Source organism: Bufo bufo, chromosome 2 (genome assembly GCF_905171765.1).
Source record: "Bufo bufo chromosome 2, aBufBuf1.1, whole genome shotgun sequence".
NCBI classification, from domain to species: Eukaryota; Metazoa; Chordata; class Amphibia; order Anura; family Bufonidae; genus Bufo; species Bufo bufo.
In genome coordinates, this window is record NC_053390.1 from 141,535,293 (window position 1) to 141,559,577 (window position 24,285).

The 24,285-nt window shown below is 46.5% G+C and overlaps 1 protein-coding gene across 3 annotated transcripts in view; it reads left to right on the forward strand.

Moving 5' to 3' along the window:
- Positions 1–24,285, forward strand: part of SLF1 (SMC5-SMC6 complex localization factor 1) — a 130,441-nt gene that overhangs the window by 73,879 nt on the left and 32,277 nt on the right. For all 3 annotated transcript variants that reach the window (XM_040421549.1, XM_040421547.1, XM_040421548.1), the window contains 4 exons: positions 148–198; positions 8,282–8,434; positions 16,235–16,401; positions 19,337–19,480. In XM_040421549.1, coding sequence (XP_040277483.1) covers positions 148–198; positions 8,282–8,434; positions 16,235–16,401; positions 19,337–19,480 — 515 coding nt within the window. The remainder of the gene's footprint in view (positions 1–147; positions 199–8,281; positions 8,435–16,234; positions 16,402–19,336; positions 19,481–24,285) is intronic.

Consider the following 24,285-nt stretch of genomic DNA (forward strand, 5'->3'; position numbering starts at 1 on the left):
TAAATTGTAAAGCTTCTGTACATCCTTGTTAACGGGGATAATTTTTGTTTTTGGGAACAATTTTTTTTTTGGTGTGAATCAAGTTGAAAATTAATTACAAAATTTCCAGTGGGGAGAATAATTCATCAGCAGGATTTCTTCTTCCAGGCATGTCATCACAGATGTATAGTGGATAACGGACATTCTGAAAAACGTAAGGTAAGATTGAGGACAGGACGAGATACATTGTATTTTTTTTTTTTTATATAACATATCTGGACCCATGTGTGCACATCATTTTTTATGAAGGTTGTGCACTTCTGACCGTCGTCCCCTTCGGCACCGGAGAATTGTACTATGCTGAAATCAGATGCCAGATTACTTCAGTAGACATTCACTTTTCTGTGCAGCGCAACAAGGAAGATAAATAAAGTAAAATTACTTTAGACATTCTCGATTACCTGAAGGTGTTGAAAAAGTATGTAACATTTTAAAGGCGTTGTCTCACCTCATTAATCAATAGTCATTCTGTTCCTTGCAGCGTGATGATTGATTTTGCCATTTACTTCTGTTTTCCATTTTCCCTTTGTGAACTCTTTTTCCCCAGCTAAGACCCCCAAATTGCCTGCATGTTTCTAGGGGTTATGGCTACCACTATAATGCTATCAGCGGTGGCCGCGCATGCGCATGGAAAGAGCTTTGGCCGGCTGCTTTGGTGGCCTGGATTTGCAGGAGCGAGTGCGCACATATTCATGCGCATGCGCAGTGACTCCCAGCCCCAGCCTTGCCCGTGCTCTGTCACATTCTCCCGCAGCTTGTAGTATCTATAACACGGGAGCGTGCACGCACAGACAGGGGGTGGGATTGCATTATCCCTGCCCTGCTCGTCGGTGGCTTTAATCAAACCTATCAGCACCGCCCCCAGCAGGCGAGGAATCAAGGACATGAGAGGCGTGTGGAAGCCAGGAAAGACCGAGGTGAGACAACCCCTTTAAAGGGGTTTTGCCATCTCAGACAGTGGGGGCATATTGTTAGGATATGCCCCCATTGTCTGATAGGTGCTGAGAATGGTCAGGAATCAGCCCAGAACTACATGGGTGGACCTGGTCAAAGAATACCGTTAGTAACACACTATGCCGTAATGGATTAAAATCCTGCAGGGCACACAAGGTCCCCCTGCTCACGCCAGCACATGTCTAGGCCCATTTGCAGTTTGCCAATGACCATCTGGATGGATGATCCTGAGGAGGCATGGGAGAAGGTCATGTGGTCAGATGAGACCAAAATATAACTTTTTGGTATCAACTTCACTTGCCGTGTTTGGAGGATGAAGAAGGATGAGTACAACCCCAATAACACCGTCTCAACCGTGAAGCATACTTTGGGGGTGCTTTTCTGCAAAGGTGACAGAATAACTGCACCGTATTGAAGATGGGTGGGGCCGTGTATTGCAAGATTTTGGCCAATAACCTCCCTCCTCCAGTGAGAGCATTGAAGATTGTCGTGGCTGGGTCTTCCAGTATGACAATGACCCGAAACACACAGCCAGGGCAACTAAGGAGTGGCTCCATAAGAAGCATTTCAAAGTCCTGGAGTGGCCTAGCCAGTCTTCAGAAATGAACCCAATCGAAAATCTTTGGAGGGAGCTGAAATTAAATGTAGCCCAGCGACAGCCCCGAAACCTGAAAGATCTGGTTGTACCTACGATAAAAATTACTGACTTCTCCATTCTTTGTAGGTGGGAAAATCGCCAGTATATCAAAAACTTATTTTCCCCACTATCTGCTGTAATACATGAGTAGTGCTGCAGATAAGGAGTCTAGATGGCATTTATTATTTTACTACTACTATGTTCCTCCACTGTTAGTGTTTCAAGCTGTGCTGAAATACATTGTCAGGACTGCTGTGCATGCGCACAGGAGTCCTCTATGTTATTCTAGCACAGCAGTCCTGAGTGTGTATTTCAGTGCAGCTTTCAGTGCTGACAGTTGGAGAACAGGGGGCAGTAGGGAAAAAAAATGGCGTTCTGGACTCCTTATGTGTAGTAATGCTCAAGCATTACTCCAGAATTGTGCTGACAGATTCCCTTTAAAGTGAATAGATCCATTGCAGTATACAATACAGTTTTGGGGTATTCAAACATATACCCCTGATGGAAAGCCCAGAGGAGAGCTAAAACACTGTGTGAACCCAGCCTAACACCGTACCCCTATCCAAACTTCTGTTTGCAGTTTTAAAGAATTTGCTCTATGCCATGGTGCAATCTTTTATCTTTGTGCATTCATTATTTATTGTTACATTTTACATGATAGTTAAGTAACAGATCGATACCAGATCTGTGATATGCATTCAAGTCTGACACTGCCAGTCACCCTCATCCTCCTAATATGAAATGACATGTTCAGCAACATAAAACAATGCACAAGATAATAGAATATCTAATGGGAAGCTGCCTACCCGCATACTCAATATGTAAATCAGCAAAACAAAAGATTAATACTCCTTACTTTGGAGATTCTGCCAGGAGCTCATAAACACCTCACAAGAACATCAAAGGGTTTCTGGGAACAAAAACTAAATATCAAAGGAATCGGTCCCAAATAGGCTGCTACCCTTAAATTGATGCATAGTATACATGAGCTGTAAGTAACAGGATTTCATGGGAACCAGTGGAGCTATAAGAAACATTGATTATTTCCTCTGACTTCCTTTGAGGGCTGATAACAGATGTTCTTATGAACACATATACAAGACTGTGTTCAGGAGAGTTTATTACCTTATGTATGGAATTTATTGGATTGTGTGTTTATGTAATCAACTGACTGCAGCTCTGTAAATCAAGTGCAAATGAGATTTTTATGGGGGGGAGGGGTAAATAAATGCATGCAAGAAGTTCTTAAAGGGGTATTCCCATATATAGCATTTATGGTATGTCACCAGGATATGGCACAAAATGGCTGATAAGTGGAGGGGTCCTATTAATATCAATTGAGAGGTGGCCAAGCTTGCTTGTGGTTCTCTCCATTGAGTTCTATAGGAGCTGTTGTAATAGCTGAGCAAGCAGCGCTCGACTCTTTTCGTAACTCCTTTAGACTACAGTGCAGAGAACTGTGCAAGCTTCATGGATATCATTGGTAAGACTGGCCACAGATTGCTGCTTTGAAACAGTGAATGAAGGTCTTATGGCGAGTTGTGACTCCTACATTTAAGACATTTGTGGTGTATCTTATGGATATGCAACAATTGTCTAATATCTGAATATCCCTTTAATGAGCATGTTGGATTTATTGTTTTCAAGCACTTTATCTAGAGTATTAGGGAGGCTTCTTCGACATCGAATGTCAGTAAGGAAGTCCTATCTACACAGCTGCAGAGAGTACTCTCAGTTTTGCACTAGGGACAGCAATATGATTAGAGTCAATACATAAACTGTGGCATAATGGCCGAGAAAAGAGTCAGGAAATAATGGCCAGAATATACATGCTTTACCCCCAGAGTAAAAGTTCTTTGGAAATTGATTTTGAGGGGTTTCCTGTTTAAAATATTTTCTCTGCGGAGATATGATCATTTTGAAGTTATGAGCCCTAAGCTTCCCTACAAGATTCGATTGGTTTCATGACCCTGCCTGATTTTAGGTTCAGTCTTGTCAGCATCTTTCAGCAGTGCAGCCTAATTAGGCCTATAACTTAAGTAAAATGTTAAAAAAAAACATTATAATGTAAAATAACGGGTCTGTAGTCTTCAGATAGACCTTTTATCTGCATTTAAAGAGAGTCTGTCACCTTGTTTTTGCATATTAAGCATAGCATCAGGTAGTGGTAGCAGAGACACTTAAAGGCTGTGTACATCTTTGGAGGCAATTTTTGTTTATGATTGCATTTTATAAATTTTTGACTAAAATCATATTTTCAACTAGCCTTTATTAAAAAAAAAAAGTGAGCCATTCTGTCACAAAGGGTTAACTGTTTTTCTAATTGTGTGACTGGTACTTTCACTTTGTGCTGGTCATCTAATAACCCTTATCTCTAAACTACTGAGAGGTCATAAACACTTATTTAAGCCACATTCTTATCAGTAAGATAAGTATTGAGTTATAATAAGGTCAGACAGCAGAGATAAGGAGCCCATCTGCTCCCCAGATGACGGAAAAGACAGAAAATCCACAGGCCGCTACTACAGCTAATACTCTGTCCTCCTTCTCCTTGACCTGTCCTCTGCCTTCAACACTTTTGACCACTCCCTTCTGTTGCAAACTCTCTCATCTCTTGGCATCACTGTCCTGGCCCTCTTCTGGATCACATCATACCTCACAGACTGTACGTTTAGCATCTCCCACTCCCGCACCACCTCCTCGTCTCATTCCCTCTCTGTTGGTGTCCCGGAAGCCTCTGTCCCTGGACCCCTGCTCTTCTCTATCTACACTTTTGGCCTGGGACAGCTCATAGAGTCCCATGGCTTTCAGTATCACTCCTATGCTGACGACACACAAATCTACCTCTCTGGTCCAGACATCACCACCTTACTATCAAGAATCCCACAATGTCTATCTTCTAGATCATCCTTCTTCGCCTATCTATCACGATCAATGGCTGCACACTATCCCCGGTCAACCAAGTCCGCTGCCTTGGAGTGACCTTGGATTCTGCCCTTTCCTTCCGACCGCACATCCAAACCCTTTCTACCACCTGCCGCCTCCAACTCAAAAACATCTCCCGCATCCGCGCTTTCCCTAACTTTGAATCTGCGAAAATGCTTGTACATGCCCTCATTATCTCCCGCCTAGACTACTAACAAGGCCGTCCATAACCTGTCCCCTCCCTACATCTCTGAGCTACTTTCCCGATACATCCCCACACGCACTCTCCGATCCTCACAAGACCTCCTTCTCTCCTCTCCTCTTATAACCTCCTCCCACAATCGCCTCCAAGATTTCTCCCGTGCATCCCCCATACTCTGGAACTCGCTACCCCAACATATCAGACTCTCACCTACAGTGGAATCCTTCAAAAGAAACCTGAAAACCCACCTCTTCAGACAAGCCTACAACCAGTGACCCTGCTGCCTCTATACCGCCATGACCAACTTCACCCTCACCTATTGTGTCCTTCTCCTATACCATGTAGATTGTAAGCCTCATGGGCAGGGCCCTCTCTCCTTCTGTACCTCAACGAGTTTGTAACTCGTCTTGTTTATGATTAGTGCAATTGTCTGTATTATGTATGTGCACCCCTTTTGATATGTACAGCGCTATGGAATGAATGGCGCTTTAATAATAAATAATAATAATAATAATACAGCATCTCAGCTCTGGACACAAAAAAGAATTACATATTTTTAATAAAGACCAATTTAAAAAATTGTATTTAGCTCAAAATAAGTACAATGCAATCATTAAAAAAATGCCCCCCCAGGTGTACATAGCCTTTAAAGAGGACTTTTCACCAGTTTGTACTTTAGAAATACGATACCTCACACTGTAGCCTATGTTCAGTAGATGTGATATCGCAAAATTTTTTCTTGATCCGCTCCTCCGTTGCACCAATGTGCCCCTCATTCTGTTTAGGCGCGCTGTATGCTAATTCATCACATTGGAACAACGTGGAGGAGACATCAGCTTTTCTCCGTGGGCGTTTCTTCTATCTGGCTGTGGCACTGTCCAATCACAGTGGAGCGCGTCACAGCTATTGAGAAAAAACTGCTCACCTTCTCCCTGGCTGTGACGCGCTCCGCTGTGATTGGACAGCACCACAGCCAGATAGGCGAAAAGCTGATGTCTCCTCCCCGGGTGTTCCGATGCTATTAATTAGCATACAGCACGCCTAAACAGAACAAGGGGCACATCGGGGCAACAGAGGAGCGGATCAAGAAAAAAATTAGCGATATCACATCTACTGAACATGGGCTACAGTGTGAGGTATCGCTTTTCTAAAGTACAAACTGGTGAAAGGTCCTCTTTAAATTGTCAACTTTTTTATGGTAAACCGTTGCTTCATTTAGTTTAATTTCGAACACATAGGCAAATGTGTTGGTTCGGAGCACCAAGGGCGTGCCGCATGGTTAAACAGTCCGGTTGCACTGAGGTCTGCCACGTGATGTAGGCCACACCCTCTGATTTTTCATGTGCCCACTGACTGAAGCGGATGGGCATGGTCTGCCAAGTGCAGCCAGACTGCTCGGCCTGGCCCTTATAGATACGCATACATTTTTCAAATATGTTTGCAACTGAATGTCCATGGTCCTACTCTATTACTCCTTTAACCATGATGTGGCCCTAAATGGTCAGTATAATGACACCCTCACAGCAGTTTCTTAACATTGTCTAGGTATGTAGTGGCTCCCTACAGCTTTCTATATAGGTGTGTGTATATGTTGGATAGCAGGTGCTTATATTGTATAAAGCTTCTCAGGTATGACACGTGGAGAATGGAAAACTCCAACACTTTGAAAATATATTTCTTTCTCACGGTATAAGCAGTCATGTACTAAAGACTTGGCAGAGCGTAAGGGCACGTATTTCTAGATAGAGTATTCTAAGGGCACATCTGACACATATAGTGAGAAGGTGCTGTATTTGTTCATGAGAGTACTGAATCAGACATATTGTCACTGGGGCTCATTTTTTACCAGAAATTCTGCTATATGACTTCCTTTGCCCAGCTTCTTATGACCATGGTGCAAGACCCGTAGAAAGTTCCATTGCCCAATATGCAGCTCAGGTCTTCAAATCAGCGGGTATCTTCAGATTCCAATTCAATAGTAACTGACTGATCACTAGATAACTTTTACTGGCAATGATTTATGGCTTCTCTCTGCATGCAATAATTGCCTCTATATAGGCTCTCTATATAAGGCTAGCCACTTATGTAGTCTGCATATATCAAAGCAATGGTCACTGACTTTATTCTAAGGAATTAAAAGCTGGAAGATAACACTGACAGCAGTACGAGTAGTGCAAGTTCCCTGAAGCTGGCAGAGAGAGCATTCCTAGATAAGCTACGTCTTGCACCGAACTCTGCTTTTGACTAACCTTTGGGCAAAGTGTTAAAGCACATGAGTTTTACTATTATATGATCACCCTCTATAGACTTTTCCCTTTACATAGTTATTTGTATAATATTTTGGTAAGGACATTTGTTGGGAGCCCATTCTTATTAGATGTTCTTCCCTCACCTTCTGTAACCCAATCTACGTAGCTTCTAAACGTGTGCGGGCTGGGTCATTTGTCCTTCTGTGCCAGTTTTTTACTTACTTATTGTACTTGTTTTGCTTTATTTATGCACACACTTTTTCATATGCACAGCGCCATGGAATAAATAACGCTATAATAATAATAAAAATGAGATATTCACACTTTTTTATTGCTCAAAATTAGGAGTCATTCAATTCAACGGCATCCTATAATCTATAATATCTTATAATCCGGCACAGAGCAGCAATCCACTCTGGATATTCACAGGGCCAGAAACCTGTGATCAGATGTCTGAAGAGGCCAAGTTGCTTGGGCGAGCGCTGCGTCCTCTTCAGTGTTTACTTGCACGCCATCTCCATTATACCAGCAGTGCAGAGTATTTACACCTTTCTATCTCTTTCACTTAAATGGGACGAAAAGCTGTAATTACAATGCACTGCCGCTACAATGTAGACAGTGTGCAGGTAAACATTGAAGAGGATGCAGCGCTAGATCGAATACCATGGATGATCAGCAGGGATGTTGGGAGTCGGACTCCCACCGATCTGGTATTGAGGAGAAGTCAATATTGGGACACTGCACAACCCCTTTCAATATCATCCAGATCAAAACAGTGCTGGTTATTGTCTGCATCACTGGTGGTCTAAGTAATAAATGGACTAGTGTCTGTATTCGTGGTGGTCTAGGACAGTGAAGGGTTTAATGACAGCAACTGGGGGTGATCTATGGACAAAAGGTATTAAGAATTAGGGTATAGCATCCTTTGACAGCAGAAACTTGAAGCAGATTCCGTGCCAATAAGCTGTCTACAGCTGTTTAGAATCCACCTCAATGGGTGGCTGAGGTTTACAGCCACAACAGTGCCAAGAAAAGACATGTCCTTTCTTGGTGCGCTTATGGCTATAAACCATGCCCACTTGAGTGGCAGCACATCCTTTGTTGAGAATTGCCAATTTCTGACTGCAAGTGCTGCTCTGAGAACGAGGCCTAATGTGACTATACCTGATGGTCTAGGATAGTAAAAGGGTCATGCCCCTTCACTGTCCTAGACCGCCATGCCTCCTCCACTGAAACACATTAAAAGTTATTTACCAAATACTTTAATGCTTTTAGCTGAAAGTTGAAATTGGTCGAACAAGTCTGAACAGAATTGAAGAACTTATTGAAGGACAGTTCTTTACAGAAGCATTTGGGGAGATTAGACACCTAATTCCTTTGGTTTTTCCTCAACATGTTTTTGAGCTGCTGCTCAAGCACTTCATGCAGGTAAAATGTTTTTTGATTTTGCATACATTGTTAAAGCATACATATCATATGTTTCTTAGAGTCTGTGTGCTCAGAAATGTGGATCATAGTACCATCTATCTTTCTCAGCCTGTGTGTAGACTGCATGAGAGGTAGAACGTAGAAGCGCCCACAGGTTAGCGGACAGATAGAAGGGAATATGACTATAAGATCAGACTGCAGAGTTTGTTTGTTGTCTGTTACCATGGAGACTCCGTGTCTGCATAGGAGCTGTAGTAGCAAAATAGTAAAATAAAAAATAATTAACCCCTATTGCAAAGTTGCTTAATTTTTCACTTTATATGCATTAGGACAATTAAACACGAATGAACATTAGTTAAAAATTCTGATAAATGCATGAAAAGCAATACTGTAAACATTGTATTAAAGCTAAACCAAAGCATCTTGCAACCATCATCCAAAAATTCTCTAGTTTTGTGCTTTTGTTTCATTTTGGGGACTAACAGGCTGGTATCCATATAGATTACTTTGGTTGATTCTGCCTCTCTTTATGTCTTATGATTACTCAGAATGCAGAGAGACACCGGTTACGCCGAGTCATCTACGGTAGTAGTAGCAGTTTAGCTGCTTCATAGTGTAACCTATCCACCAAAGCCCTTAGTGTTAGGGAATTTAGAGTCTCCACCTCTGAAGATTAAGGCAGAACCAGGTAGCCCCCATAGATTGTGGTTTTGGTTGAAGCATTGCTTACTCTTTATCAAAGGGGTTTCCCGGGAATAAAATATGTCAGCTATTCTCAGGATAGGCCACCAATGTCAGATTTTTAGAGGTTCAACTCTCGGCACCGATCAGCTGTTGGAACGGGTTACAACACCTGTGTGAGTGCTGTGACCCTTCCTCATTGAGTAACGTCACGTCCGTCGGTCATGTGGCCCCTGTGCAGCTCAGTCCCATTCAAGTGAATAGAATTGCGCTGCAGTACCAATCACAGCCACTATACATTGTACGGCACTGTCCTTGGTATAATAAGGAGAGGACACAACGCTCAGATGAGCACTGCTGTCCATTCAAAAAAGTGATTGGGGCTGGTGCTAGGCGTCGGTTCAGATATTAAAGGGGTTGTCTCACTACAGTAAGTGGCATTTATCACGTAGAGAAAGTTAATACAAGCCACTTACTAATATACTGTGATTGTCCTTATTGCTTCCTTTGCAGGCTTGATTCATTTTTCCATCACATTATACACTGCTCGTTTCCATGGTTACAGACCACCCTGCAATCCATCAGTGGTGGTTGTGCTTGCACAATTTAGCCTTGCACTAGCCTATGTGCGCTTCCATGGTCTCGTCCACCAGAGAGGCTGATGCTTTTTCCTATAGTGTGCAAGCACGGCCACCACCGATGGTTTGCAGGGGGTAACCATGGAAACGAGCAGCGTATGATTGTAACGTAAAGTGAATTAGAAAGATTTGAGAATGAATAAGCTTACGCAGGCTACGTGAATAAATATGTTTGTGGTCGTGGCAACCAAGTACGTACCTATCCTACCTAGTATACCCTATCCCTAAGCGGTCAGAGTTGTGCCGTAACCGCGTCGTGGAGGGACGCCTGAAAGAGGGCATCCCCTTTGAGAGTAACAGAAGAAAGGGGTGGGTGGGAGGGAGAACTCTGCACGTCGTACGCATGTGGGAGGGTGCCGGCCGTTGAAGTAGGTGGCCAAGCCCCTCCCACAAATACAGGCCAATGAATCGGCCTTTACACTTGTGGTCGTGGCAACCAAGTACGTACCTATCCTACCTAGTATACCCTATCCCTAAGCGGTCAGAGTTGTGCCGTAACCGCGTCGTGGAGGGACGCCTGAAAGAGGGCAAAAAGACATACTGATAGGCAGAAGTGATTTATTGCAAAGTCATTACAAAGCCAAAGTTTGAAAGGCTGCCGACATTTCTGTTTCGGGGTGAGGTATGTAACGATTGAAACAAGACGAGTGCCAACGCCCCAGTTTCTGTATGACATGCGCAGGCACTCGGTTTTTGGAGGCCGCGGATGCGGCACCTATGCGAAATGAATGACCCGAAATAGTGGCAGGGTCACCGCCCGTGCTGGCCACGAGTGACCTTACATGGGATATGAACTGATGGGTGGTGAGTGGAACCCCCCCGAAGGGTAACAATGGACTATTCGGTCCGGCCTCGGACAAGGCAGACCGTAACTGACGAAGCACCGTCACCGGACACCATTGGTGTGCTGTGGGAAAGAAGGATACCGGAACAGGGGGGCCCATCTGGGAGGTCTTGGACGTTTTGAGCAGTAATATGAACCCGTCGGAGTTCTGGACCAGCTGACTGACCGTGAGGAACTTGCTACTGCCTGGCGAACAGGTGAACTCCCCAGGTCTCAGGAAGCCGTAAAAGGCTAAATAGATGGCGGATTTGAGTACCAAGCTGGCCAAAACCCCGAAAGGATTACCGTCCAAGGCGTCGGACAGTTTGCGGAAAAGAGGGCCGGTGACCGCTTGCCTGCGTACTTGGCTTTGCGGCCCGCACTTGCTCAAACCCTTGAGAGCGGCTTTGACAGCATGTATGGTAAACACTGACGCTAGTTCGGGATGGCTAACAGAGAGGAAGTGTTGCACTCCCGCCAGGTACGACCTCACTGTACCGTGGGAGAGCCTGCGCACTGAGTGGCAGTAACCAATGAACGCCAGGATGTACTCTGGAAAACTGAAGTCCCCTTGAGGACATTCCCCTCGAAACCTGCAGAACGTCTTCCACCCGGTGTTGTATGCCCTGGTTGTGTTAGGTGAGAGGGAATTGCGTATCAGAGCGTGAGCCGTCTCAAGGTGGTTGGTTACACTAGCCTTAAGGACTCGAGAGGAGGGACGGTGGTGCCTGTCGCGTCTGCCTCTGGCATGATCTGAAAGAAACGGGAGAAGTTAGCCCTCGACAAGGCGTCAGCAGCCCCGTTTTGCGCCCCTGGCACATGGGCACTGAAAACATGAAAGTGGTGACGTAGGGAGAGCTGCACTAACCGTCTGAGAAAACACATGACTTGGCTAGACTTAGACAGCCCACTGTTAAGGATGTCTACCACAGCTGCGTTGTCAGTTACGAACAGAACAGACTGACACGCCCAAAGACTGCCCCAAATGTGGGCGGCTACCACGATGGGGTACAGCTCGAACAGCGCCGAGGTTTGGAGGAACCCCGGAATTTGACCCACCTCGGCAGGCCATTCGTCTGCAACCCAGTGGGTGCCAAAAATGGCGGCAAACCCTGAGCCCGCAGCTGCATCCGAAAAGACTGTAGGCGACCGACAAGACAGCTCGGGTACGAATAAGGACACCCCGTTCCACTGGCTCAGAAAATGGTCCCACATGTGGAGATCCGCTAGGGCTTGACTGTCCAGGCACACTGGGCTGTCCTGTTCCGGGGCGGAACTTAAGAGCGCCAGTAGGCGGGATATGAACGCTCTGCCCTGCGGGATGATGCGCATGGCAAAGTTTAACATACCCAGTAGAGACTGAAGGTCAGCCTTAGTGACCACGGTTGTGACTGTAAACCTGTGGATGACTGCTCTAATCCTTGTTAACTTATCCGCAGGCAACCTAGCTAACATGTGCTGGGAGTCTAACTCAATGCCCAAAAAGGTGATGACTGTGGCCGGGCCTTCTACTTTCTTGGGGGAAACCGGGACACCTAACTGGGAAAAACACCTCAGCAACTTCCCCAGCCCTAGGGGAACTGCCCCTGGCCTCTCAATCAGCAGGAAGTCATCCAAATAGTGGATGACAAACTCACAGAGGACCTTGTGAACCAAGACCCAGTGGAGCGCCTGAGCCAACTGATCGAAGAGCCAGGGGCTGCTCTTGGAACCGAAGGTGAGCTTGGTGGAGAAATAATACAGGCCTCTCCACTTGATGCCGTGCCACTGCCAGAGGGCTGGCACGATGGGAAGCAACTTAAAGGCATCCGATATGTCGGCTTTGGACAACATGGACCCTGGGCCCGTTTTCATGATGATGGCGATAGCCTGATCGATCGAAGCATATCTCATGCCCACTTCCTCCGAAGGAATGAGGGAGTTAAGGCTGGGGACCTGGGAGCCGTGTGGGGCCGATAAGTCAATAATGAGTCTCTTCTTTTTACTGAACTTGCCTGTAACTACCCCCACGGGACTGACTCTCCAGCGTTGAAAAGGGGGCACACTAAAGGGACCGATCAAGAACCCTTTGCTTAACTCGGCCTCTATTAGTGTGTCTACCGAAGCGGGATTTCTTTCGGCTGACTGAAGGTTCCTGCATTCGTGTGTGAACTCCGGAGTCGTGATCAAGCCCGTATGGAAACCCTCATGAAATCCTGACACCAGGAACTGTACGAACCCTGGATTGTGATGACCTTGCAAGTACTCTTGTAGACGGCTAATATTGACCACACTCATATAATTTTTCACCGACTTTAATGAGCACGCTACTCGGGGGTGGGCCCTAAAACAGTTGGTACAGATATGTAACAGACGGCATTGACCGAAATTACAAGACGCGTAATTGAAATTGTTACATATCTGTGCCCTCCCTAGCTGAACGATGGGTCGGCCCAGCTTGTCTACTGAGTTGGGGGGTCTGAAGACGTCGAGTGGACCAGCTGTAGAGCTGGAGGGGTAGGATGCCGTGCTGACTTGTCGCACCACTCGACAGAGTGAAAGATAGACTGGCAGGCGGAACAGGAGGGAGCCTTCAGACCTGCAAAATGCCTGCAGAAAAGCTCAGTGTCCAGGTTGGACCAGTCAGTAACGTGTTGGAACTGGGAGAGAGCCGCTGCCGCCTTGGCTGAAAATGAACAGTGGTAGTCATAGAATGCACTCCCTCCATACCTGTGACCCAACTCTGTGACCCTAAAGAGATACAGGTCTAGTTCCTCCCTCCTGTCCGGCCTGGCAGTGCAAATCACGTCCCTGAAAAGGCTGAACGCCATGACGAATTCCGGTATGGACAATTTGCGGTTGAGCCGGTGGTCGCGGCTTCTCAGTACCACTGACACTTCCCCGCAAGCTATGACCTTGTTGTCAGATAGGTCCCTGGAGGCTATCAATAGAGACGCAAGATTGACATCCCTACCCTCCAGGATGTCCTTCCTGATGTTGATCGGGACAAAGTGGGAGGGAGTCACGTTGGGGACGGACTGGACAGAGCAAATGTCTGCGGCGGCAGAGGTGGAGGCGACCGCAACCTCGAGGGAGGAAACTGGTAGGACTGCGCTGCGAGCCTCGATAGACTCCAACCTCGCCTGCATGGACGTGACGGCAGACGTCAGACTGTTTAGCATGACATGTATCTGAGTCAGCGAAGTTTGCATCGTGGCCGCAGGGGGATCATTGGTACTGGGTACCAGGGAGTCTTTCCATAGGCGATACAGTTCCGCTTTTCTGGCAGATGCCGGGAAAGGGACGCCCTGCTTTGTCAGCGCCGCCATAAGCCTGGGGATGGTCCAAGCACGTAGGGACGGTATACTGCCCCCTTCGGATGTCTCTGCTACGACCTCGTCCACTGACGCTTCAACGATGTCTGACGCGTGTGACATCGTGGCAACTGAGAAGCACTACACTCTGACTTTCACGGAAGTATCAATGAACACAGAACAACCTTGGTTGACAAGGAAAATCAACTGAGATCCAAACCAACTTCTCTCTGACTAATAACTGCTTTGAACCTGGAAAACAACAACGGAACAACAAAAGAACCAGTCAATGCGTAAGGCTAAATTGTAGAACGTGGGTTGTGAGTAGAAGGTATGGTCGGCTAACGAGAGTAGGCATACTGATTGACATTGACCACTACCTGACGTTGGCGGTAAAAAACCCCTACCTGTCTAAGCAGCACAGCGGTCTGTGCCAGACTTTGGTGTGGGCGAGGAGCGGGGCCGCTGCGAGCCCCACCGTGCTTTACGGCAACCACGTGGGGAGCGCGGGGTTCCCTGGCACCGTGAACCAAGTGGGGGTGGACCTCTGGGCAACGGCCGACACCCCACGCCAACATGTCTCAGGTGCCACGTGGAGAGCCAGCGCGTGTCCCTGACAGGGTGCTCAGTGCGGGGCCCCCTGCCGTCCCGGGGCTGGGCCGCCCGCCGGCTGAGCACTACTGCCGCGTGGGGAGCAGCGCAGCCCTCTGGCATGAAGTTGACACAGGGGGGGCCCCCGGCGTCGAGGGCCCCACCTAGCCAAAAACTAGAAATGCCGCGTGGGGGGCCTCACCGGTCCCTGATGGAGAGCTCAGTGCGGGGGAGCCCTCCTACCTCTGAGGGGCCAACCCACCGCCGGCTGGGCATCTCCACCACGTGGGGAAACGGTGCTGCCCCCTGGCATAGGGGGAGGCTTTATCAGACACAGCCTCCCCCCTTCTTATGTGGGGACGTGCCACGTGGGGGGCCCACCGCTCCCTGATGGGGTGCCCAGTGCGGGGGTGCCCCCCTACTCCATGAGGGGCCGACCCACCGCCGGCTGGGCTCCTCCACCGCGTGGGGAAACGGTGCTGCCCCCTGGCATAGGGGGAGGCTTTATCAGACACAGCCTCCCCCCTTCTTATGTGGGGACGTGCCACGTGGGGGGCCCACCGCTCCCTGATGGGGTGCCCAGTGCGGGGGTGCCCCCCTACTCCATGAGGGGCCGACCCACCGCCGGCTGGGCCCCTCCACCGCGTGGGGAGACGGTGCTGCCCCCTGGCAAACTGAGATAACAGGGCCTGTGCCTGCTTGTCCCTAAACTTCCGGCGTGATGGGCGGAGCTACGCGATGCCGCCCCGCCCCTCGGTAGGGGGCTCGTCACAGGGGTGCCTCCCCTAGCTAGGGGGCCGGCCCACAGCTGACTACGCAGCCCACCACGTGAGGGAGCGGGGCAGCATAGGCAGTGGTTATGGGCGGAAGCGGACGGAAGCGGCCGGGGAGGCGGGCGGAGGGGGGGCCTCTCGTGACCGCTGGTCCCGCCCCCCGCCGGAGAGAAATGACGAGCTCGGACCTGGGCGGCGGAGGAGGGGAGTGCCGGATCCGTGGGCTCCATCCCCCCCGCCGGCGGCTGAAGGGGTACCGCCGCTGTGAACGGGCAGGAGGGGACCCCGGACTGTAGAGGCCCCGCTCCCTGCTGTATGCTGGCAACGCAGTGGCCCAGCGCATGGCGGCCCCTACTCACCAAAGGGCCGACCACCGCACGCAGATCCACTCACCTTCTCTGACGACAACGGACTGCCAGGTACGAGCGCACGCTTCCTGCGAAACTCTGCACGTCGTACGCATGTGGGAGGGTGCCGGCCGTTGAAGTAGGTGGCCAAGCCCCTCCCACAAATACAGGCCAATGAATCGGCCTTTACACTTACTAAGTGATAAAATGTACGATAACACAAAGAATTCACATACTGATCACATACAAATGAGGTGGAGACTCTGTCGATCATGCTATGGGTTTCTCTCTCTAACCCACTTCATTACAATGGAAACTTATAAACTACTACACAGAGTATTAAACAGAATTAAAGGGGAGAACCAATCAGTCACTTGAAAATACCCTTACAATACAATAATGTGATGGAAAAATGAATGCAGCCAGTGAAGGAAGCAATATGGATAATAACAATACATTAGTAAGTGCCTTGTATTAACTTCCTCTATGTAATAAATGCCACTTGCTGAATTGAGACAAGCCCTTTAAGACTTCACACAATTTGGCAATTGTAAACAAATTATGAGAAAATAGTATGTTATGTAAAATACAGTGGCATTCAGATCGCTGGTATTTTGTATTATTGTTTTATTTTGGCCTTTTGTTTGCTTTTAGGGGAATGTAGAAATCAACAACTTTGGTCAGTTATTAGATATATTTTTCAGCACTGTGCGTTATCGTCCTCCATGGGAATCCAATCATATGGTACAGTACTACCTTAATGCTCTCCAGTGTCCAGTTTGCAAGAAGGGGACATGGGCCTTCATCGAAACTCTTATAAAGTAAGTCGCATTCGAAATCTTAAATAATTTAGGGCTCTTTCACACTTGCGTTGTCCGGATCCGGCGTGTACTCCATTTGCCGGAATTACACGCCGGATCCGGAAAAACGCAAGTGAACTGAAAGCATTTGAAGACGGATCCGTCTTCAAAATGCGTTCAGTGTTACTATGGCACCCAGGACGCTATTAAAGTCCTGGCTGTCATAGTAGTAGTGGGGAGCGGGGGAGCGGTATACTTACCGTCCGTGCGGCTCCCGGGGCGCTCCAGAATGACGTCAGAGCGCCCCATGCGCATGGATCACGTCATCCATGCGCTTGGGGCGCCCTGACGTCACTCTGGAGCGCCCGGGGAGCCGCACGGACGGTAAGTATACTGCTCCCCCGCTCCCCACTACACTTTACCATGGCTGCCAGGACTTTAGTGTCCTGGCAGCCATGGTAACCATTCAGAAAAAGCTAAACATCGGATCCGGTAATCCGTCGAAACGACGTTTAGCTTAAGGCCGGATCCGGATCAATGCCTTTCAATGGGCATTAATTCCGGATCCGGCCTTGCGGCAAGTGTTCAGGATTTTTGGCCGGAGCAAAAAGCGCAGCATGCTGCGGTATTTTCTCCGGCCAAAAAACGTTCCGGTCCGGAACTGAAGACATCCTGATGCATCCTGAACGGATTTCTCTCCATTCAGAATGCATTAGGATAAAACTGATCAGGATTCTTCCGGCATAGAGCCCCGACGACGGAACTCTATGCCGGAAGAAAAGAACGCAGGTGTGAAAGAGCCCTTATTTCAACAATTCTATGTTATGTAAAAGACATGTCTGACATATTTACACCTGATCCAATTTCACAGAGACAGCGATTCCTTCAAAAACTTCTATTTTAATGCTGTCTCCGTACAGCATTAAAATGTATTGGCTCTGTGGAGCCAAACTTCCTTTCACCCGAAGTCGCGCAAGACTTTGGTGAATTCATTCGGCATTCAATTCTGCATCTTTAAAAACATTTAAAATTAGGAATCCAAAGTCGGGTTTGATCCCAAAGATTCCTAATTTTAAATGTTTTTAAAAAGGCAGAAATTAAAACCGAATTAATTCACGAAGTCTCGCGCGACTTCGGGTGAAACATAGTTTGGCTCCACGGAGCCAATATATTTTAATGCTGTACGGAGAAAGTATTAAAATAGAAGTTTTTGAACGTATTTCAAGTAGTAACATGTCCTATGTCAACATCAGTTAGGATTGAGATGTGATCATGTCCGACTCTACCTCCTTTTTTGTAATTCTTTGTCTTTTTTGTTGCTTTTTTGGTCTGTTCAGATTCATGATGCGTGATAAGTAAGGTCTGCTGACCCATATACCAGTAATTACTTCCTGTCATATTTGTGAATCTCGATGTAATTGCCTTTCGACCAGTTACACTGGTCCTTTTTCCTGATGATCAATTGTTTATATATCCATTTGCTCTTTGTTTTGACAAATAAAAAGAGAATGATGAGAAGCTTGATTCGCTCAAAGACTACTGACAGACTTAAAGTGGGGTCTGTCTGTTTTCCCACATTTAAGGGAAGAAAAGCACTGCAGCTTGCACTATTCTTGCAGTTAAAATATACAACTCCCCAACCCCCAAAAAAGGAAAAGGGTCATCATTATCTGATCGGTGGGGGTCTCACTTCAGCACGCCTGGCAATCAGCTGTTTGAATGAGCCCCAATGAGCACTGCGGCTTCCTCACAGCATACCAAGCACAGCATCGTACAATGTATAGCAGGTCCTATCACCTGAATGGGAGTGAGCTGCAAGTCGGTCATGTGACCAATAAACGTGACATCAATGGTCTAGGAAGAGACTGCAGTATTAAATGGATCGTAGCAACCACATTAAACAGCTGATCGGCGAAGTCGGACCCCCACCGATCAGATATTGATGACCTATCCTGAGGATACGCCATCAATATTAAACTCCTGGAAAACTCCTTTAAAGGGGTTCTCCAGAAATGATTTCAAATTCCCACCAGCAACCTTTCCTAAAATGTGAGCAGGACTGGTTGCCTCCACTTGCAGAGCTGTCTAGGTGGTGAGGGAACGGGGTCTCACTAGGCTCTGGCACTTATATATATTACATATATTTCCTGTCAGGCTGCTCATCCATGATGGCATATTGTAGGCAGGATTACATCGTTACCATCTATTGTAGAGCAGTATTGTGTGTAGTGAGGCACCCTCCCCGCTCATCTCCCTAAGCAACTCTGCAAGTGGTGGTATCATAGTGGCTGATGCTAGATGATAAATCTGGCTTATATTTAGACTACCCAGTTTATGTCACTTATTTGTTTTGTCCACTTGCCCCATAAATTTGTGCACATGAGCCAAATATCTGTCCACAAGAAGCTTTAGACCAATTCTAAGTTGGTCTAATCCAGGGATGCCCAACCTGCGGCCCTTCAGCTATTGCAAAACGACAACTCCCAGCATGCCCAGACAGCCTACAGCAGGGCATGGTGGGAGTTGTAGTTTTACAACAGTTGGAGGGCCACAGGTTGGGCATCCCTGGTCTAATCTTTCCCACTTTGTTCTCATCAGAATTGTGGATTTCACAATTATAAAAGATAGACAAAAGCTGGTCATGCCCATATTCTAGTTTAAAAACTGGAAATGTCGGTAAAAAAAAAAGTCATTATTTTTAGTGTTTTTGAAGAATAAAATTGTGTCAAATGAGATGCCGCTAAAGTGGCATGTTCAGCGTGGTAAATGTGGACCACATTGTCTCTGTAATTGCTTTTTGAAGAGATGAGAAAATGTTGTTCTGTGCAACAAGCATCTGCTAAAAATACTCCCGGTGACTGTACAGCGTGAAGCAAAAGTCTGGTGTTTGTTGACTGAACATCCAGAAGATGGAAAACATTTGCTGTTTTATTGAGGTTTCCCTTCTTCTCTGTAGGTGTTTTCTGGAGGACAGATTCTGCTTATGCCATGAAACATCTGATATGCAAATTGATAGTCATAAAAGGAGGAAAATTGTTGCAACAATACTAAAATTTCTGTCAAATGTTATGCAAGAAGAAGCAAAAGCACTAAGTAAAAAGTGAGTTTATTATCCTGATTTGTAACTTTATTACTGTTCCTATGAACGCATCTTTTTTGTTATTCAAGCAGTTTATAGTTTTTTTTAAAGAAACATTTAAATTTTCACAGATAGGAATATTGATCAAATGAGTATTTGGGATGAACGACTAGTACACTTCAGTAAATTTGAAAATGTTAATTTTCCTATATTTTACTTCCACTACATATTTTTTATCCTCTGTTTTTAATTATGATTTCCAGATTAAATGTTTGCTTTAAAGTGGTTATCACATGACTGATGTAAAAAATGAAAATCAGCCACCATATAGAACATGACAACCTCTTTCTAACAAAGCTAGAACCAGCTCACATGGATCCAGAGATCTGCCCAATCATTGCTCCCAGGGGGCGTATCCTTTCTCAGGGCTGTGGCCTTTCTGCTGCAGCTGGTGGCAGTTGAGAGAGGGAACTGACCATGTCCGTCCACCTCATTTAGGTGAACAGAGAAATTAGATGAAGAGCAAACAGCAGGTGGTGCTATACAGATATGTTAAAGGGATTCTGTCACCAGGTTTCACCCCTGTCAGCTAAACATATGCTGATGTTCAGGGCCTCATCAGGATTCCTAATGTGGGCTTCTAAATGTTTTACTACACCTGTCACTCAAAGAAATAAGGTGCCCAAGGGGATGTCAAGGGACGCAAGATGCCGGCCGCACCCAGCGCCGTTTTTCCAGACTTCTGCACCGCCTCCTAATCCTCTGTGCCGCCTCTCGCTCTCCCTCCATCCCCTCTCCTCCTGCTGTAAGATATCGCGCGTGCGCACAGGGCTCTGAGAGGCTGGCGCCAGAGTGCAGGTCATACCTGGGTTGAGCGAAGTGCCGGCGCATGCGCACTTCGCTTTAAGAAGCCAAATCGAGAAGTCCGCACGGGCGCATCAGGCAGAGCCCTGTGCGCACGCGCGAGATCTTACAGCAGGAGCAGGGGGGAGGGAGGGAGGGAGAACGAGAGGCGGCACAGAGGATTAGGAGGCGGTGCAGAAGTCTGGAAAGGCGGCGCTGGGCACGAACGGCGGTGGGTGCGGCGGGCACCTTGCATCCCTTGACATCCCCTTGGGCACCTTATTTCTTTGAGTGACAGGTTAGTAAAACCTGTTTTTTAGCAAAATAAGGCTACGGATCACATTTAGAAGCCCACATTAGGAATCCTGATGAGGCCCTGAACATCAGCATATGTTTAGCTGACAGGGGTGAAACCTGGTGACAGAATCCCTTTAAATTAAATAACACTTTAACTCTTTTTTTATTACATGCATTCTCAAAAGTATTCAGATCCAGGTACTGGTTTGAAAACTGTTGAATATTGTTTGTGGTTCAAACCCTTTAAAAAAATTACAGAAAGTGCTCTATTGATGTCCCAGAGCAGATGTACTGGTTTATGCCATTTGCTTCTCCTTTTTTAGCTTGTGGAGGAGGACCAGATAAGGTAGGTCGCCCTCTCCACTGATCCGTCACTAGCCGGAATTACTATAGGTGACAGGGTCGACATAATGGGACTCTTTGTTTTTGACACTTATGGAATAGTCTCTCCCTTGTGGTGTTTATCTAATTAACCAGTTCGGAGCCTTCTCCAAACTGGACCAAATCCATTCTGATGCCTTTGACAGATACCTCTGACATTGCGGAAATGTGTAGCCTGTCTGTACTATCCAAGTGCATGTCTGCTGCTCCATTCAAACGGGGGAATGCAGGGGCCCTAGCAATTAGAACCCTGCTGATCAGACACTTAGGGGGTCATTTATTAGGACCAGCGTTTTAGACGCCGGTCTTAATAACTCCTTTAGCTTGCTGTTTTAGAGGCGCCGGCGTCTACATAACTTTGGCGCATCCAGCGCCAGTCTAAATGTAAGACAGCTTCATTACTGTCTTATATTTAGACCGTTTTCTATGCCCAAAGCAGACATAGAAAATGATGAATGAGACACGGCTGCCAGGCCCGCCCGTGCCACGCCTGCTTTTTAGACCTGGCGTGCGTGGGGAAAAGTCGCAGATTGTGTATTTATGGATAGTAAATGACCCCCTTATTCCCTATCTTGTAGATAGGGGATAAGTTGTAACCATGGGGCATTCCCTTAAAGGGGTTGTCTCATTTCAGCAAATGGCATGTACCATGTAGAGAAAGTTTATACAAACCACTTCCTAATGTATTGTTATTATCCATATTGCTTCCTTTGCTGGCTATACTCATTTTTCCATCACATTATACACGGCTCGTTTCCATGATTACGACCACCCTGTAATCCAGTAGCAGTGGTCACACTTCCACACTATCAGAAAAAGCGCCAGCCTATGTGCTCTCCTATGGTCCCAGCCACCAGAGAGGCTGGTGCTTTTTTCTGTAGTGTGCAAGAACGGCCACCACTGATGGATTACACAGTGGTTGTGACCATGGAAACGAGCAGTGTATAATGTGATGGGAGAATGAGTCCAGCCAGCAAAGGAAGCAATATGGATAATAACAATACATTAGTAAGTGCCTTGTATTAACTTTATCTACATGATAAATGCCACTTGCTGAAGTGACACAACCTCTTTAAAGTTAAATTTAAATCTTGGATTTCCCTTCCTCCTCAGTTGTAAGAAGGATTCATTATCTTGAAAAAATTATCCTACCTAAATGTTTTATATCTCCAAAATGTGTTTTATTCAGAAGCTCAGTACTCCTATGGCTTTGTGTAGCTGGTGCTTAAAGGGAATCTGTTAGCTCCGAAACATTCACTAAGTTAGAGTAAGGCTACTTTCACACTAGCGGCATGGACCTCCGGCGGGCTGTTCTGTCGGGTGAACAGCCTGCCGGATCCGTCCTGCTGCTAGTGACCGTGTGCCCCCGGACTGCCACTCCGTCCCCATTGACTATAATGGGGGCGCACGGCGAGAGGCTGCCGAAATAAAACGACGACATGTCCAACATTTATTCCGGCAGCCTCTCGCCGTGCGCTGCCGTGCCTTTGCCGGAACTCCGCACCGCCCCCATTATAGTCAATGGGGACTGAGCTGCAGTCCGGGGGCACACGGTCACTAGCAGCAGGACGGATCCGGCAGGCTGTTCCCCGACGGAACAGCCTGCCGGAGGTCTGTGCTGCTATTGTGAAAGTAGCCTAAGTGGTGTATAGTGACAGGGATGCTGAGTCCAATCATATCATTTTTATCTTCATACTCTCTTACATTCTGACGCTGTGTTCCCACAAACCAGCAATAAAATGCATTGAGAGGACTCCTGAGCTCATGCACATAATGGAGAGGACTGAAAGAGGAGTCCTCTGAATGCATATTACGTCTGGTATGTGGGAGCACAGTGTCGGACTGCAAGTGAGTATGAAGATAAAAATTACATAATCGGACTCGGAACCAATTACACTATACACCGCTTACTCTAGTTTAAGGGATTGTTTTGCAGGTAACAGATTCCCCTTAAAGAACCAGTGTCCTTAAAGAGTACAAACCCAACTCAGAAACCTCCATTTTCATAAAGGAGTTATCCCATGATTAATGTAAAATAGTGAAAATCAGACATCATATAGGACATGACAACCTCCTTCTAATAAATCTAGAACCAGCCCTGTACCTGACATGGATCCAGAGATCTCCCCATTCATTGCCGCAGTTGCTCTGCTAGATTTATTTCAAGCTGACAGCTCAGGGGCTTGTCCTTTCTCAGGGGGGATGTCCTTTCTACTGCAGCTGGTGGCAGATGAAGGATGGAAATGAGCAAGAGCAAACAGCAGGAGGCGCTATACAGATAGATTTCAGTGAATAGCTCACTGGCTATACTAGATTTTTTATTGCATGCAATTACAAAAGTATTCTGATCCAGGTCGAAAGGTGTAGAATATTTTTGTCATTTGAGCCATACTAAAAGGTGCTTTTAAACCTTCTTTTAAACTACTTTCCCTGCACAAGTTAGCGCTTATAGATTATTGGTGGATTTCATTGGTCTCATAGAGATACAGTGCTGGGATAATCCTGAAGTGTGATAAATGGCAAGGTTTTATGCCTTCTTTAACGCAAGAGCTGTGGACTGATTCAGTCGAATCTCACATGCTGGTATCTCTGGCAGCCATGTACAAATTAATTATTTAATATATTTGACACTTGGGCTACCTAACCCTCTACCAGACTACATAAAGGCCCTTTTACAGAGGCCAAGGATTGGGGCAATTATTGTGAATGAGCATTCATACAAACACTCGTTCCTGGTAATTTCCCAGTCTAAATGTGCCACCAATCAACCCTCAAATTGCTCATTTGTTTGTGATGACATTTGTTATGTGGCACCTAAAATCATCATTTGTTGGCAGCATATGGTCTTGTGTAAACCGGCATCCGCTGCCTGCAGACAATATCGCTCATCCCCATACAGAGGAGATAGTTGCTGCATGTAAATGCAACTATCATCTCTGCTCAGAACGATCATTGTCTATGTATCAGCCCTTGCTGCCCACATAGTTACAGGAAGTCCCCCTAGACCTCTCCAATGAGATATTCCTATTTGGAATCCTAGACAAAGAACTGTCTGTAGTATGTTGGATAGAATACCCCTTGTGTTCTAGTGGAATCCTCTGGTTAATAATATAAGGTGTTACAAAAACATAGGATATACAAATTGAGGTTGCCCTCCAAAATTAAGGGGAAAAGTTGGGACTCCTCACTTATAATTTTCTAGTTTTATGCTATTGACAGCTCTGGTCTAATACACTAATTGAAATGAACACACAAAACTGCCTTAAGATTTTCCTTTATCAATTATATGACTTTAACATTATGAC